Below are 15380 nucleotides of genomic sequence, written 5' to 3'. Positions count from 1 at the left end.
GAGCCACTTTGGCGAGCTGAGAGGCTCTGGCAGGTCAGAGAGAGGAGTGCTGGGTGGCAGGAGGGGCCTCGGGGCTGAGGAAGGCGTGGGTGTGTTTCGTACAGGCCCCGGCTGCGGGGCCCACCTGAGCCATCTGACCTCATCGCTGCCCGCTGGGGTCACTGGCCTAGACAGGGAGGCCCGGCCGGGCCGGACCACATGCGTCAGGGCCTCTCATTCGTCCGCTCCCTGTCCACACTTTGGACTCTGGTTTCTTGCCCAGACTCTGCTGACATCGCTGCATGCCGCCGCCCGGTGATGTCAGGCAGGGAGGGACCTGCGGGCTGGGGGCAGCTGCTGTCCGCCTGCAAGAGGGGCTGACCAGCAAGGGCAGTGCTGCAGGCTGGCCGGACTCCTGGCAGAGGCTCTTCCCAGTTTCTCAGCCGTCATGCCCCCTTGGGGACCCCAGGATGTGGGGTCTCAGCTAAAGGCCAGTGTCCCCACCACCCCTTTTTGGGTGGGGCTTGAGGACTCCAAGGTCAGCCCAGGGCTTCCGGCCAAGGGCACCTGGGAGTTGCAGGTGCAGGAGCCAGGCCTTGTTCCCACGGCGGAGGCCTTTGCTCTCCAGCCACCGGCTGGACCCCAGGTGATGCCCACTGGGCCTGTGGGCACCGGGCAGACCCCCCCAAATGTACATGGACCCCTTGGTGTGCACACAACTGACTTTCTCCTCATGGGGGCCTGTTGACTTTCTATTTTAAAAAATTGGGTTCTGGGCCCTCCCTGGTGGCCCAGCGGGTTAAAGCGCAGCACCGTGAAGCTTCCGCAGCCGCTGCTGCTCAAGTTCGATCCCCGGCCAGGGGGTGACCCCCAGGGTGCGGCAGACCTCTCCTGACCCACCCGCTGCTCCTCTCAGCAGTGGACTTCATCGATCTGCCTGTTCTGTTCCCCGCTCTGTCTCTGTGAAGCCTCTCACCGCCCCTGAGCCTCTGGCCTGTACCCCAGTTCTGTATGCACAAACAAATCAATCTTTAAAAATGAATAAATAAATAAAGTGGGGTTTTCGGATACATACGCACTGAGCACTGCAGTTCTTGTTCTCCAGATGTGTGTGCTTTCAGCCTCTGCAGCCTTCCGAGAGGGAAGCCGCCAAAGCCCCCAAAGACAGCCCGCGGTTGGGGCTGCCGCCCGCCCTCCCTCTGCGGAGGGGCCCTCCAGAAACCTCGCGCAGCAGTGTTTAGAGACGTCGCCTTGGCCACGTTGCTAGTGGGCGGATGAGCGGGGAGTGTGGCGTTCTAGCGGGGTCTCCGGATGTCGGGGAGATTTGGCTCCATCTCCAGGCGGGGCCCTCACCTCTGGAATTTGGGTCAGTTAGGGGCTCCTCACAGGAAAGCTGCGCTGCGCTGGGCCCGGGCCCGGGCCAGTCTGTCAGGAGGGCTGCTGGAGAGCGTCCCGGTGACGCCGACAGGGCAGGGCGGCCATGGCTGCTGGCCTCGGGCTTGGGGCCCTTGGAGCTGGCGCGTCCCAAGTGCAGACTTCCCTTTATGGGCCAGGCAGGACCTCTGACTACCGCTGCCTTGAGTCCTGCGCGACGCTGTCCCCTGGGGCTCCGGGTCCTGTAGCCCCGAGCCAGGCCCCTCTTCTAGCTCCCTGAGCCTGGCCCACCTGCAGCCTGGCGTCTAGGACCTGATACCATGGTGTGGGGCTGGAGTTGGTCAGGACGGGGAAGTCCCTGGGCTCAGCTGCTCTTCAGTGGCTCTTGGGGCGCCAGGCTTGGATCAGGGCGCTGGATCAACCCTCTGCGGAGGCCTGAGCTGGACGAGGAGGCAGACGGAGGGAGGGCTTGCAGCTGCCGATGCCAGGGCGGGTGTGGAGAGCAGCGGCCAGGCCGGCGATCCAGCAGGAAGAAGAGGGCTCTGCTCGGGGAGGGGGGGAAGGAAGGGACCCATGTGCCCAGCCTTAAAGGACGGCTAGGACTTGGCTGGAGGGGACGGTGAGGCCAAAGACTCCAGGTGGGGAGAGGCCCTCTCTTTGGGAGGGAGCTTGCTAGCGCTGGGGCTGGGGGCGGGGACTGAGTGGGGGGGGCTAGAGGCAGGACAGGCCCAGCTGGGCGGGGCCTTGTCTGGGGCAGCCCCTCACCATCCACTGGGCTCTCTCCGGCAGTTGGGTGGCCAGCCCGAGGGGCAGTGAGCTGTGGAGCTCTGCCAAGGTCACTCGGGGTGGCCTGTGAGCCCCCTAGCTCTACCTGCCTCCGACCGGTAATGAGAGGCCTTCCATTATTTTCGGGTGAGTGCCCCTGGCAGATGCCGACAGCCAGCAGATGTGTGAGGTCTGAGGTGATTTGCAAGGGACTGGCTCATGTGCCGCGCGGGTAATTGCACCAGGGACGCTGTCACTCAGGGGCTTGTCCCTGCCCGCCGGGATGAGGTAAAGGTCAGTTCAGAGACCCCCGTGACTCAGGAGGTGGTGCAGACTCCCACCCTCTCGGGGCTGCTGGGGCCTCTGGGGGGTGTGGACGATGACCCGAAGCGGGGCTGGGCCCCCTGGATGCTGCGTCCCTGGGGGTTGCGCATGGGGGCCCTGGCCAGCTGCGCCGGGGCCTGAAGCCCTGCTGGGCTCAAGTTTTCCTGGTATCTGAAGGCAGGCGGCCCAGCCTCCCGGGCCCAGAGCTGTGATGGCGGGCCGAACCCCGCCAGGCCCCTGGCCTGAAGCGGCCTGTCCGAAGCCGGAACGAAGTCCAGGGACGGAGGCGGGAGGGGCGTGCGAACAACAGAAATGATGTCCTTAGTTCTGAAGGCTGGGAGATCCAAGCCAAGCCGTCCACGTGGTCAGTTTCTGAGGAGGCCTCTCTTCCTGGCTGGTGGCCACCACGTGGTCTTCTCGTCTGGGGAGGGAGACACCTGCTGTCTCTTACAAAGACGCTAGCCCTGTGTTGGGGCCTCCCCCCCCCCCCCCGTGACCTCGTCGGCCTTCTCTACCTCCTCAGGGCTCCTGTTTCCAAATGCAGTCACCTTGGGGGTGAGGGCTTCACATATGGATCTGGGGGGCACAGGTCAGTCACAGGTCAGTCCAGAGCATGCACGATCCACTCAGGGTGCCACCTTTGGCGCTCACCATCATCTCACGCTCCGCCCCCAAGCACACTCTGCCTGTGCCCCGCACCCTCCCTGTGTGGCGTCACTCTCCCCTCCGGTGGGTCACAGCGGGGAGCAGAGCTGGGTCCCCGCTCCTGGGCCTCGCAGGGCCGCAGCTCCCTGACCTGCAGAGCTGCTGCCTTCGTGTGTGGGGTGCTGTAAGCCAGGCGAGGCTTCCTGGCTGTGCTTCCTGTGCGCCGGGGCCCGGCAGGCCTCTGCCTCCTGCAGCCGCTTGCTCTTCTCTGGAGTGGGGTGATGGCTCCCGCCTTGTCCACTCGTCACCTGCTAGTGCCCCTGCTCCCTGCGTGTCTGGGGGTTTGTAGGGGACACAGTGTTGGCTCTGCCCTGGGGACTGAGGTCCCAGTTTTCACAAACTGACCCGGACCCTGAGCCCCGAGGCTCGGAGTCGGGTTTTACAGCTCCAGTAATAATGCACATGTATGAATTTCAGTTGTCAAGAAAGATGGAGAGGACGAGGACACGCTCGTGGCGACGTCAGTGGTGGTGATGTGTCGGGAAGGGGCGTCGGGGGGAGACTTCCCAAACATTTCCCACCAGATTTTTCAGGATCTAATTCAATCTCTAAACTAGTAAATTTGGGGGCCTCCCTGGTGGCCTAGGGGTTAAGTCTCAGTGGATCCGCCGGTTCTGCTCCCCGCCGTCTGGTAGATCCTCTCACTCCCACGCCCCGACCTGCACCCCAGCTCCTCTATGTAGTTGGGATCGAAAAGCTCACGTTTTGGGTGAACTCTGGGCGCTCCCACCGCCGTGGCCTCAGCCTCTCGAGGGCTGTGTCCGCTTCTTCGGTGGGCATGTGAAGCCGCGGTCGGAGTAGCAGACGTGAGACACTGTCCTCCACTGTCACACGACTGCTCACTGTTCTGAGAAGGTCACATCATCACTCATTAGCAGTAATCAGTCCCCTGGCTCCCTGCACTTCTTCACTCGACTGCCCCATTAACGGGTGTGAGCCACTCGGCCCGGGCGCCAATCGGCGGAGAGCTGTCCGAGTGTTCGGTGGGTGCTATTAGTTACAATATATTAACTGCCTGATTTAAAAATACAAAAGCTGTCTTTATGAAGGGCAATTAACCACTAAGTGTAATTGATAATTCATAACCCTCCGATTAGGAAAGACAAATACTAAGAGCGGACTGTTCACCTGGGCTGTGGGCGGGCTGCTGGCAGCCCGGGCGTGCGTTCACGCGTGGCCGGAGCAGACGCCGCCCCGTCCACCCAGCGCGCCCTCAGGACGCTCGTGGTAGCTCGGGAAAGCGTGTCGCCGCTGAATTCTGGGCGTTTCTGCTGAAGCTCTGGAGGAGACCGCAGGCTTGGCCTCCCGCAGACGCGTGGGCGGCTGGCCGCAGGGTCGCCCGAGACCCGGCCACGCAGCGGCCCTTGCTGGCGGCCTGCCTTCGCCGGGTCCCGCGCGCAGGCTCCGGAGGCCGGGACCCCAGCAGACCCCGACTCCTGCCTCATGGAGCACAGGGAGACAGCAGCTACACAACACGGGGACTGGCAGCGTCGCTGAGTGTGGCCAGAGAGAAAGCCACAAGCCGCGGGGGTGGGGGGGCAGCAGGCGCCGTGGGGGCGAGGGGGCAGAGCCTCAGCGGCCGTCATCGCCGAGGAGGGCCTGCAGCCCCTCGTCCCCGAGGGCGCTGGTGTCCTCCCGCTCTGGCCCTCCCCGCAGGGACCTTCCTCTCCAGCCTCCTTCTCCAGCTCCAGGGGCCAGGGGCGGGGCCGATGCAGCTGCTGCTCCCGTGCCCCGCCCACTCTCCCAGCCAGCTCCTTGGCCTCTGCGGGGCCTCCAGGGGGCCCCGGTCTTCTCTCAGACCTCAGTGTGGACGACCACGCTGTCTCCTCTGGACCCCTGCCCTGCGGGCTCTCTGGGCGGCTGTGGTGCGCGAGACTCCACAGACAGCCCAGGGTCCCTGTCCGGCCAGAGAGGAAACGGCCACATTCCCCACCCCAGCGCCGGGAGCAGAGCGCTCGGCCTCCCGAGCCGCCGCGTGCCGTGCGCACACAGCCTGGTCGTCGGCAGGCTGAGGTGGAGGCCCCTTCTCGGTGGGCCTCCCGCAGCCCGGTGGAGGTTGATGCCAAGCCCGAGTATCTGTGTGTTATACCTGGACGTGGGGCCGCATCGGTAGACACGAACTCAGGCCACGCGCCGGCCGTGCGCAGGTATTCACTCATCAGTAGCAAATCACGCACAGAGCACTGTTGAGGCCGCTGGTGGCTGCCGGCGCGCCGTGGCGGTGACGGCGTGGCCTCTCGGTCTTTGCGCTGGTTGGGAACATGGATGCGGAGTCAGTCGCACACACAGTGGCTGAGGATGCCAGCGGAGGTGCCAAGGGTAGAAAGGCCCAGAGAAATTGTCAGAGGGGACCTTAGCCGGGGGAACAGGGGGGCGAAGTGGGGCGGGTGCGGGTGTGGGCCCCCCCGTGGGAGAACAGCGACCCCAGAAAGCCGCACGTCCCAGGGCAGGGAGGGTGTGGGCAAAGGGAGGTGGGAACCTCGCAGCCCCTCAGGCGTGTCAGCTCGGTGAGGATGCAGACACCCACCTGGGTCCCCAGACGAGGCCCAGCCCCTGAGCCGAGCACCCTGGGCCAGTCAGGGCCACAGCCGGCGCCCGGGGACCCGCCGCCCCTCCCGGGACATCGCTGGCCCTCGTTGCTGACGGCACCCTGGCCTTGTGCTCTCCGCAGGCTGAAGCGGTCCGGGCTGAAGGTTAGGTTCTGCACCAACGAGTCGCAGAAGTCCCGGCGGGACCTGGTGCAGCTGCTGCGGCGCCTGGGCTTCGACATCGCCGAGGGAGAGGTGACGGCCCCCGCCCCGGCCACCTGCCTGATCCTGCGGCAGCGGGGCCTGCGGCCACACCTGCTCGTCCACGATGGTGAGCCTGGCTCCCGGGCCGGTGCCCCTCTGCGTGGGCCCGGGGGAGAGGAGGGTGTCCAGGCCACTCTCATCCGGGCCAAGCCGTTGGGAGGTCACAGCTTGGCAGCTGGCAGCTGGCGGGTGGGAACCCGGGGGCGTGAGGGCCATCGAGGCGGGGTCCAGGTGAGTCCTGAGAGGAGGGCAGCGGCAGCAGCGTGAGTGTGGCGCGTGAGTCCTGAGCCCTGGCTGTATCTGTGAAAGTCAGCCCTGCTCCCCGGCAAAGGGAGCGAGTCACAGGGCGCCATCTAACTGCAAGTCCCTTTGCCCTTCAGCAGAGAGTTTTTCTGGTCTGAAGCGGAAGGAGCTGTGACAGCTGCTAGCTGATAAATATTTAAAAAGAAGCCACACGGGGCCCTCCCTGGTAGTGCAGCGGGTTAAAGCGCAGCACTGAGAATCTAGAGCCGCTTCCGCATGAGTTCGATTCCCGCCTGCCCCGGAGGTGACCCCATGGCGCGGCAGACCTCTCCTGACCCGCCCGCTGCTCCCCTCAGCAGTGCTTCGTCGATCTGCCTGTTCTGCTCCCCACTCTGTCTCTGGTGAAGTCTTTCACCGCCCCTGAGTCTCTGGCCTGTACCCCAGTTCTGTATGCACAAATAAATAAATCTTAAAAAAAAAAAAAAAAAGAAGCGACACGGGGCCCTCCCTGGCGATGCAGTGGGTTAGAGCGCAGCACTGAGAAGCTGAAGCCACTGCAGCACAACTTTGATCCCCACCCCGGAGGTGACCACAGGGCGTGGCGGACCCCTCCTGACCCGCCCGCTGCTCCCCTCAGCAGTGTACCTCGTCATTCGACCTGTTCTGCTCCCTGCTTTGTCTCTGGTGAAGCTTCTCACCCCCCTGCACCTCTGGCCTGTACCCTAGTTCTGTAAGAATAACTCTTTTAAAAAAAAAATGAAGGGGCGCGGTGGTACATCCAAATTCAGGACACCTCCAAAGAGCAAAAAAAAAAACAAAAAACAACCAAAAACTGACTACACCCCAAAACAAGAAGCTCGGGACACCTGTCTTCCGTGGGCCTTCTTCCTTCCTCTGCTCTAGATGTTTCCTTTGACGGCCCCGGCAGCGGCGAGCCTGCTTTCTCCCTCTGGCAGCAGGGGTGCCCGCAGGGCAGGCTGCTGCTGTCCTGGCGCCCGAGTCAGCATGCGCCTTCTGCTCCCTGCGCCACCCCCCAGCCCCCACCCCGTGCTCGGCTGGGTGCTGGCGCCCGGACCTGCAGCGCCAGCGCACAGAGCAGCGTCTTTCCCTGCCTCTAGCAGTCTGTGTGCTGCTCACAGGCTGCCCTTCTGTTGCACAGTTCTGGCTTCCTGCCCGTGGGGTTACAGTAGGGGAGCGCCTGCAGCAAGCGCTGGTGCTGGGGCTGGGTTTTAGGGGTCCCCCAACAAGCTAACTGTGGGGAGCTGGACACCTTTCGCCTGTAAATCGTGAGAGCACCATTCCTGGCCCACCGCCCATGGCAGCTGAGGACCGAAAAGAGCTCGTGCCCTGAGAAGGGACAGTGCAGAGGGCAGGGGCCCCGCGGGCAGGGGCCACGCGGGCAGGGGCCACGCGGCAGGGGCCACGCGGGCAGGGGCCACGCGGGCAGGGGCCCCGCGGGTAGGGGCCACGCGGCAGGGGCCACGTGGGCAGGGACCACGCGGAAGGGGCCACGCGGCAGGGGCCCTGCAGGCAGGGGTTTGACCTCTCTGTGCCCTTGCAGGAATCCGCTCGGAATTCGACCAGATCGACACGTCCAACCCAAACTGTGTTGTGATCGCAGATGCCGGAGACGGGTTCTCTTACCAGAACATGAACAGAGCCTTCCAGCTGCTCATGCAGCTGGACAAGCCCGTGCTCATATCGCTGGGGAAAGGGTAAGTCGCCCCCGAGAGCGTTTCTGCGGTCTGTGATCTCGGCCTGCGGAGCGGAAGCCCTCCTGCCCTGGCTCACCCGGGTTTTTCTCCTCACTTCTTCCTGTGGAGGTCAGTCTCCAGCTCAGGAGCTGCGCCCCAGGCGCCAGGGAAGGCCGTGGCTGACAGAGGCCTCTCGGGGCGTCGTGTGTCGAGCATCCCAGGTGGGGGTGCATTTGCCCAGGATGCAGCACCAGGCACTGAGGGGCGGTGCCAGGTGACGCCTCAGCAGTGAGACCCGGGCCGCGGGCCCCCGAGCCGGGTCTGTACACTGTGACGTTTCTGCCTGTGCTTTTACTGATGGCGTCACTGTTTCCTGTCACAGACCCAGTGGGGTTTTTGACACTGTTGAAAAAGAAAGAACTGTCAGAGCCTTTCTTTGCGCTCAGCCCTGTAATTCCGCAGCAAACTCGGCAGGAGGCGAGGTGCGTTTTGCCAGTGAGGCTGGTGGTGTCTGTAGCCGGGGGGTCCTGGCCGGGCTGGCGCGGTGCTCAGAGCGGGGTCACAGCCCGAGGGACAGCCGAGGACCCTGGCCGCTCTGCTTTCTTCTCCGCTCGGCAGTCGAGGGAGGTGAGGGCCCGCCAGTGTCCCCCAGAGGCAGGAGGGAGGAGGCGCGGGCAGAGTGTCCTCCTGGAAATGGAGTGATTTACATTTGGCATCTGTTGGGACCGAGAGTGGGAATTGCCTCTGTAATTTCTTCTGTCATGCTGCCGTCAGAAAATTAAGCTGTTTACGCGACAGACGATGGAAGGTTAATGGCTCTTGTGGGAAAGGTCAGGTGGTTATTTGGAGGGAGGCCGCGCTGAGTAACCGGGAAGGGCGGAAGAATCAAGCATGACAGCTCGGGACTGTGCTCCCTGGCTCTTCCCTGCCGTCCGGATCCAGCTTCTGCTCGGGGCTGGAGCCGCAGATTCCCCCAGGCCTGCTTGCCGGAGTCGGGTCGGCGCACATCTAGCATCTAGCAAATCTCCTGTGGCTTGAGAATAACCTGGCTTGTACTGAATTAAAAAAAATTAACCTAGGGCTTTGTATGTACTCCATCTCTCTCTCTCTCACTCTCTCTCTCTTAAAGATGTATTTATTTGTGCGTGCAGAGCTGGGGTACAGGCCAGAGGGGCAGGGGTGGTGAGAAAGTTCACCAGAGACAGAGCTGGGAGCAGAACAGGCCGACTGACTGAAGCACACTGCTGGGGGGTGCAGCGGGCGGGTCAGGAGAGGTCTGCCCCGCCCTGGGGGTCAGCTCCTGGCGGGGATCAAACTCTGGCTGCAGTGTCTTTAGCTTCTCAGTGCTGCACTTTAACCTGCTGCGCCACCAGAGAGGGCCCTCCATCTCTTTCTCTCTCTTTTTTAAAGATTTATTTATTTATACATACAGAACTGGGACACAGGCCAGGGGTGCAGGGGGGTGAGAGGCTTCCCCAGAGACAGAGCGGGGAGCAGAACAGGCAGATGGACAAAGTCCACTGCTGAGGGGAGCAGCGGGGAGACAGGAGAGTTCTGCTGCGCCCTGTGGGTCACTCCCTGGCCGGGGGTCCAACGCTCACTGAAGCGGCTGCGGCCAGCCTCGCAGGGCTGCGCTTTAACCCGTTGCGCCACCAGGGAGGCACTGTGTGTACCCCATCTTTAAAAGTGTTTCAGCTAACGAGGGCCTCCACGTGCCCCTTTATTCCCCTGAAAGAATAAGAAACCAAGACAAATTCCCAGTACCAGAGTAAGCCCAGACTCAGTGGTAAAGAAATCTCGAGCTTTCTACTTTGGCACTGCAGAAGTCGTCGCTTGCTGTGCTTCTGCACCGGGCGTAACGCAGGGTAGCCTGGGGCTGGGCTCGTTCCTTCCCTCGGGACTAACAGTGACTGCGAGCGGGCAGGTTGCTGTCGCTCAGAGGAGAGCTGTGGGGACTAGGACTCTGATGACCGCACTCTGGCGGCCCAGGGTGCTGAAACTGGGCGTCGGGCCAGTGGCCCCCAGAATCCTCAGCTCCTGTCACAACAGAGGAGCTTTGTGGTTTTATTTGTGCCTTTGGTCTGGGGGAGCACGTCCTTTGCTGGCGGGTTCGCTCCCCACCGCTGCCGGCCGGGGCCCTCCCCGAACCCTCTCCCTGCCTGTCTGGGCTGGCACTGCCCACCCCCAGCATCACCAGGGTGCAGGTGCAGTTTGCCCCCAGATGAGGGGATGAAGGAGGTGGGGGCTGGGCATGTCACAGAGGTCCAGACAGCGCGCAGCCTGGCACGTTGTCCTCCTCCCCCGTGGCGGTGGCTCCTCACCCTTCAAGGCTCAGCTGTGCTACCTCCTTCTCGAGGACCCCCGTGTCCCCCAGCTGGGCATCCTTAAGCGCACAGCGTGGCTGCCCTGGCCACCGCCTGTGTCCTCCCTCTTGCGGGCTCCCACCAGCCTGGCTTGGAGCACCCGGGTCTCTAGGGGCCTGGGGCAGCTGTGTCGCTGATGGGGGGGGGCTGGATGACAGACACTGGCAGGCCCGGCAGCCGCCACTCCGCTCCCTGGGGCCACAGTCCCACGTGTGTCACCTTCGCCGTTTCCTTCCACCTTGGGCCTCGTGCTGAAGTCTCCCTGCGAGGGCTCGAGCTGGAGAGGAGGCAGTTTCAATGTCGTGTTCTGAGAGGTCAGGCCGGCCGGCATGAGGTGGAGCTTGGGCCCAGCGAGTGCCCAGAGCCTCCAGGAAGGGAGCCGGCGAGGATGCGCTTTCCCGGCAAGAGCAGCTGGCCCCCGGCCGCCTGGCGCCTCTCACCTCTGGCTAGTGCGAGATGTGGCAGGGCGCTGTGGAACTAATGGGGTTTTCTTCCTCACACAGCAGTTAGGGGTTAATTATTAGCAGCTAGGGGTTCACCACATGTTGGTGGACCTGCTGTCCTTTTCCAGAACACAGGCCACTTGTTTTCTCTGTGTGAGCAGCTGTGTGCCTGAGTCCCCGTCCATCACCGACAGGGGCCCCGGGGCTGGCGGCGTCCTCACGGAGCTGCTGGCTGCTGTCCTTCCCGCCCGCCTGGCCGTGGTGGCCTGCCGCTGGACTCAGCGTCGGGAGGGCAGCGTCCCCCGCCCATGCAGGCCGGCAGGCTGCTGGCCTCCGCTCACCTGCCCACTCCCGTTCTTTTCTAGGCGCTACTACAAGGAGACCTCTGGCCTGATGCTGGACGTCGGGGCCTACATGAAGGCTCTCGAGGTACCTGCCCTGACGGTGTCCCCACCCGCCCTCCTCAGCCTCAGCACCTTCAGGGATGTTTCTGGCCTTTGTGGAGAAGGGGGTGGCTGGTGTGCTCGGTCCGGGTTGGCTTTTTTCTTCCAAAGTTGCCCTTCCCTTTGGGGGTCAGCCTGAGCACCCCTGGCTTCTGGAGAGATGTCCCTCTGCTGCCCGGCCTTCGCCCTGCCCTCCTGTCCCTCCCACGCCTCCCCGGGCCCGGCCTGCTCCTGGGCTCCCCGCTGCATGTGCACCACCACCCTTCCTGCCCACCCGCAGTGCCTCGAGCTTGCCTCGTCCTGACTGGACTCCTCTGAGACCCTCTGCTCCAGTTTCCAAGGCCCAGGTGGGGCTCCCCAGTCCGCATGCTGACGGGCCCACGTGGCGCCCAGGCCGAGACCTGCCCGCGCTCAGCCCGTGCCGCCCACCTCACTGCGGTGTTGGCTGCTGCCGACCTGCTCTGGTGACAGACAGATGGCGCAGGGAACGCTGGCCAAGCTGAGGGCTGGCATGGACCTGGGGGGCAGGCGTGCAGACGCGAGCCTGGCGGGGGGGCCCCACTAGCTGTACTCCTGGGCCCTGGGGGCACGGGCGTCCCCAGAGGAGACTTGCAGTTGGGGCGACACTGTCACGTGCCCCCAATCCACGTGAGCCCTCTCTCTCCCCAGTATGCCTGCGGCATTGAGGCCCAAGTGGTGGGGAAGCCTTCTCCTGAGTTCTTCAAGTCTGCCCTGCAAGAGATTGGGGTGGCAGCCCACCAGGTAGGGGCGCCCCTTGTGGAGGCTCTGTCGGGTCCGGGACTGGGAGGGTCGAAGGCTCAGGCGGGGGCAGCCTGGGGTAGAGGTGGGTTGGAGGGTTCCGAGACCGGGGAGTTGCCGGACAGCCGAGGGTCACCCCGCCCCACGTGACCCCGTGTGCCCGGAAAGGGGAAAAGGCTGCAAACCAGCCGACCGATGTCCTAGCCCGCCGGGGGAGGGGTGAGACTCGAGTGGAAACCCGCAGTGGCCAGGCCCGTCGGCGGACTGCTTGGCTTCCCGGAGAGCAGTCTGCAGCAGAGTGGGAACCCGCTTGTACCCTCAGCGTCCACAGCACCCCCAGTTCATGAGGTGGTGGGTCAGGACCCCCCACTGGGCCTGCCGTCCACCCAAAGCCCACCCGGGGCCTGTTCGCTCCTGGCCGGGGGCGTGGCCGCATCGCGTGGCCGCATCGCGTGGCCTCATCGCGTGGCCAGGCTGATGTCTGCAGATCCCACGCCCCTGCTGCCGGCCCCACGGAGCCAGGGTTCCTGCCCTAGATTCATGGATGCCAGGAGCCTCTGGGCCCCCGGGAAACCCCGGGGGGCCACAGGGGCTGGGCGAGGAGGCACGGCTGTGTGCTGAACGAATCAAGACCCCAGGAGCAAATAACCTGGGTTTTCACCACCTGACCTCATGGGGCAGGACTCCCTGTTAGTTTTTTACTATTCTCAGCTTCAAGATGGGAATTATTTCTCTCTTTTTTAAATTGTGTTTCAGCATTCCAACACTGTGTGGTTAAGGGGTACAGGTTCCCACTTCTTCAGCTGTTACCACACGCACCACCAGAGCCCCCTTCATCCTCCATGACAGCCCACTGTCCCCCTGCCCCCGGCTCCCCCCTCCCCGAGAGCTTCAATTCTTTAGGCAGATTTCTAGGGTTGGGCTGGTTTGGTTTTTTATTTTCTTTATTTCTGCATAGAAGAACTGGGGTACAGGCCAGAGGTGCAGGGTTGAGAGGAGTCACCAGACACAGTGGGGGGCACAACAGGCAGATCCGCTCAAACACCCTGCTGAGGGGAGCAGTGGGGAGAGGAGAGAGGAGAGGCCTGCTGCGCCCCGAGGGTCACTCCCTGCCTGGGATGGCACTCAGGCTGCCACGTGGGCCTTCACGGTGGACTAACCCCTAGGAAGGCCCTGACCACCCCACTTTAAAAAACTATTTTTAACTTTTCATTTTGAAATAATTTCCGACTTACAAGAAGGTTGCAAACGTGGTGCAGATTTCCCCTTCTGCCCTAGTTCCACCTTACGTCATGAGGAACAGTCGCGAGCCGGGAAGCGGCCTGACGCAAGGCGGGGAGCCGAGGGGGAGCCCCCCGCCCTGGGCTGCCTGGAACTGGCCGGCACAGGGCGGGAGGCTGACCGCGGGCCCACGCCAGCGTTCCGTCTCGTGTTCGCTGTGCACCCCCCCTCCCCCCCCGAGACTTTCTGCCAGAAGGGCGCTGGCTGCCAGGACCCCTGCTCTGGGGCAGGCAGGCCGCTGGCAGGAGGCTCTGGGGACTGTACTGTCCAGTTTGGGGAACTTGGAGTTTAGCGTTAGGTTTATTTCCAAAATCATATTTCGCTGGTGCCAGGGTGAAGCCACCAGAGGCGCTGCTTCTGAGGAGGTCTGGCTGCCTCTGAGGAGGTCTGGCTGCCTCTGAGGAGGTCTGGCTGCCTCTGAGGAGGTCTGGCTGCCTCTGAGGAGGTCTGGCTCTGTGCTGCCTCTGCCCTCCGGTCCTGGCCGACAGCCGTGTGTGTCGCGTATAGCTTCTCTCTCCGCCTTTGAATACAAGCAGTGTGCATATCCTACTCTCAGAATGAGCTTTAAGAGAGAAGACTTCTTTAAAAAAAAGAAAGATTATTTATTTGTGCCTTTCAGAACCGGGGTGCAGGCCAGAGGTGCGGGGGTGAGAGGCTTCCCCAGAGACAGAGCGGGGAGCAGAACAGGCCAACTGACCAAACACATGGCTGAGGGGAGCAGCGGGCGGACAGGAGAGGTCTGCGGCCCCGTGGGTCACTCCCTGGCTGGTGGTCAGACTCTTGCTGCAGTGCTGCGCTTTAACCTTTGCGCCACCAGGAAGCGCCCGAGAGAACAAATTCTCCAGGTGGCCTGTCGTGGAGCAGGAACTGGCCGCTGTGAACGCGAGTGACAAGCACCAGCATTTCGCCCGACCCCAGCGGATGATGCCTTGAGCAGCCCTACCCCCAACAGAGCAGAACAGCTGTCTCTGCCTGGACAGACAGGCCCGAGGCTGGCCAGCGCCGTGTCCTCCTTGGCTGCATTCCGGTGCCTCTCGGCTGGCTCCTTCCTCCCGTTTTTTCATTTGGGGCATTTTCCAGTTACTAGCCGTCGCTACCTTCCACGCTTGGCAGGAGCGGCTGCCCTCCCACACCCGGGAGAGCAGAGGCCTTGCAGGTCAGGTTAACTTGGGCTTCTCTTCCGGCAGGAGCCAGGGCTGAGGGTGCGGGGGCCGTCCCCTGGCCCTCCTGTCTGCTGAGGCGATGGCCACTGCCCAGTGGCCCCCCCTGCCCTGGGGTTGCGGGAGCTGTTTTCTCTGGTGGCTCCAGCCCGTGTGGCCGAGCAGATTCCTGTTTACCTCCCTCATTGTCATTCTGTCTCTCGCCTGCGCATCCTCTCGCCCCTGACAGGCCGCTGAGTGGCCGCCGGGCTCTTCATCAGCCTCACGGCCGTGTTTGCAAACGTTCATTACTGTGGGGGCCGCAGGGCGCCAGGGTCGCAGGGCGGTCTTGCAGAAGCAGGCCGTTTCGATGGGCCAAGCTGGACGCACAGGCAACACTTCTCTGTTCCTGCTGCTTTATTTTTAATGAAAAATGCCTGTGAGGAGCGATTTGGCTGCTGAAGTGGCAGGCAGTAGCCTGCCTTAAATTTTTCAGACGGCTTTAATCAATAAAGTTATCACCAGTCATTTCCCTTGATAACCGCCTCTGCCCAGACCAGGGTTGGCTTCTCGCTGCCAGGACTTCTCAGCCTGCGCTCAGAATGGATGGGGCTCCCCAAATCCAATTTCATTTTAACCTTCCTTCAATAGCCTAGAAATAACGCGTTGCTGGCATTTCTCTAATGGACGGGAAATTCAAGCCTCTTAGAGCAGCCGAGCCCTTTCTGGGACCAGTAATAAGGCAAAGAATAACACGCCTTAAACGTTCCTTCTAGAAATACCTAATTCTCATGGGGTGGCCTTCTGCACCGGTGGGCGGTTTTATAGCTTCATGCTGAAGACTGATGACAAGACTGTTCGAGCACTTTCTGGAATCCTGAGATGGCCCGGCAGTGGCGTGCAGGTTTAACGGGAATGAGCACGCTTGTGGCCAGCGCGTTGAGCTCCGGAGCCGGGAGCTGGAGCACCGACCCAGCGCAGAAGCCCGAGGCTCGGGCCGCAGCGCCCTCTGTGACGGCACACCCGGGCGCTGCCCACACCTTGTTTCACGGGCCCCTGCCCCAGGCCTTTGTCAC

The 15380-nt window shown here is 62.9% G+C and overlaps 1 protein-coding gene across 3 annotated transcripts in view; it reads left to right on the top strand.

Moving 5' to 3' along the window:
* LHPP (phospholysine phosphohistidine inorganic pyrophosphate phosphatase) overlaps window positions 1-15380 on the top strand; it is a 67792-nt gene that overhangs the window by 6842 nt on the left and 45570 nt on the right. For 2 of the 3 annotated variants that reach the window (XM_004680372.2, XM_004680373.2), the window contains exons 2-5: window positions 5819-6006; window positions 7744-7897; window positions 11048-11111; window positions 11795-11887. In XM_004680372.2, the coding sequence (XP_004680429.1) occupies window positions 5819-6006; window positions 7744-7897; window positions 11048-11111; window positions 11795-11887 (499 nt within the window). Of the gene's footprint in view, window positions 1-5818; window positions 6007-7743; window positions 7898-11047; window positions 11112-11794; window positions 11888-13982; window positions 14591-15380 lie in introns of those variants that run through there. The other variant, XM_012723412.1, reaches the window with a different exon arrangement.

Source organism: Condylura cristata, unplaced genomic scaffold, assembly GCF_000260355.1.
Source record: "Condylura cristata isolate star-nosed mole 26May11 unplaced genomic scaffold, ConCri1.0 scaffold00011, whole genome shotgun sequence".
In the NCBI taxonomy this organism is placed as follows: domain Eukaryota; kingdom Metazoa; phylum Chordata; class Mammalia; order Eulipotyphla; family Talpidae; genus Condylura; species Condylura cristata.
Note: the sequence above shows the minus strand (reverse complement) of the source record. Positions and strands in the feature narration are given on the sequence as shown.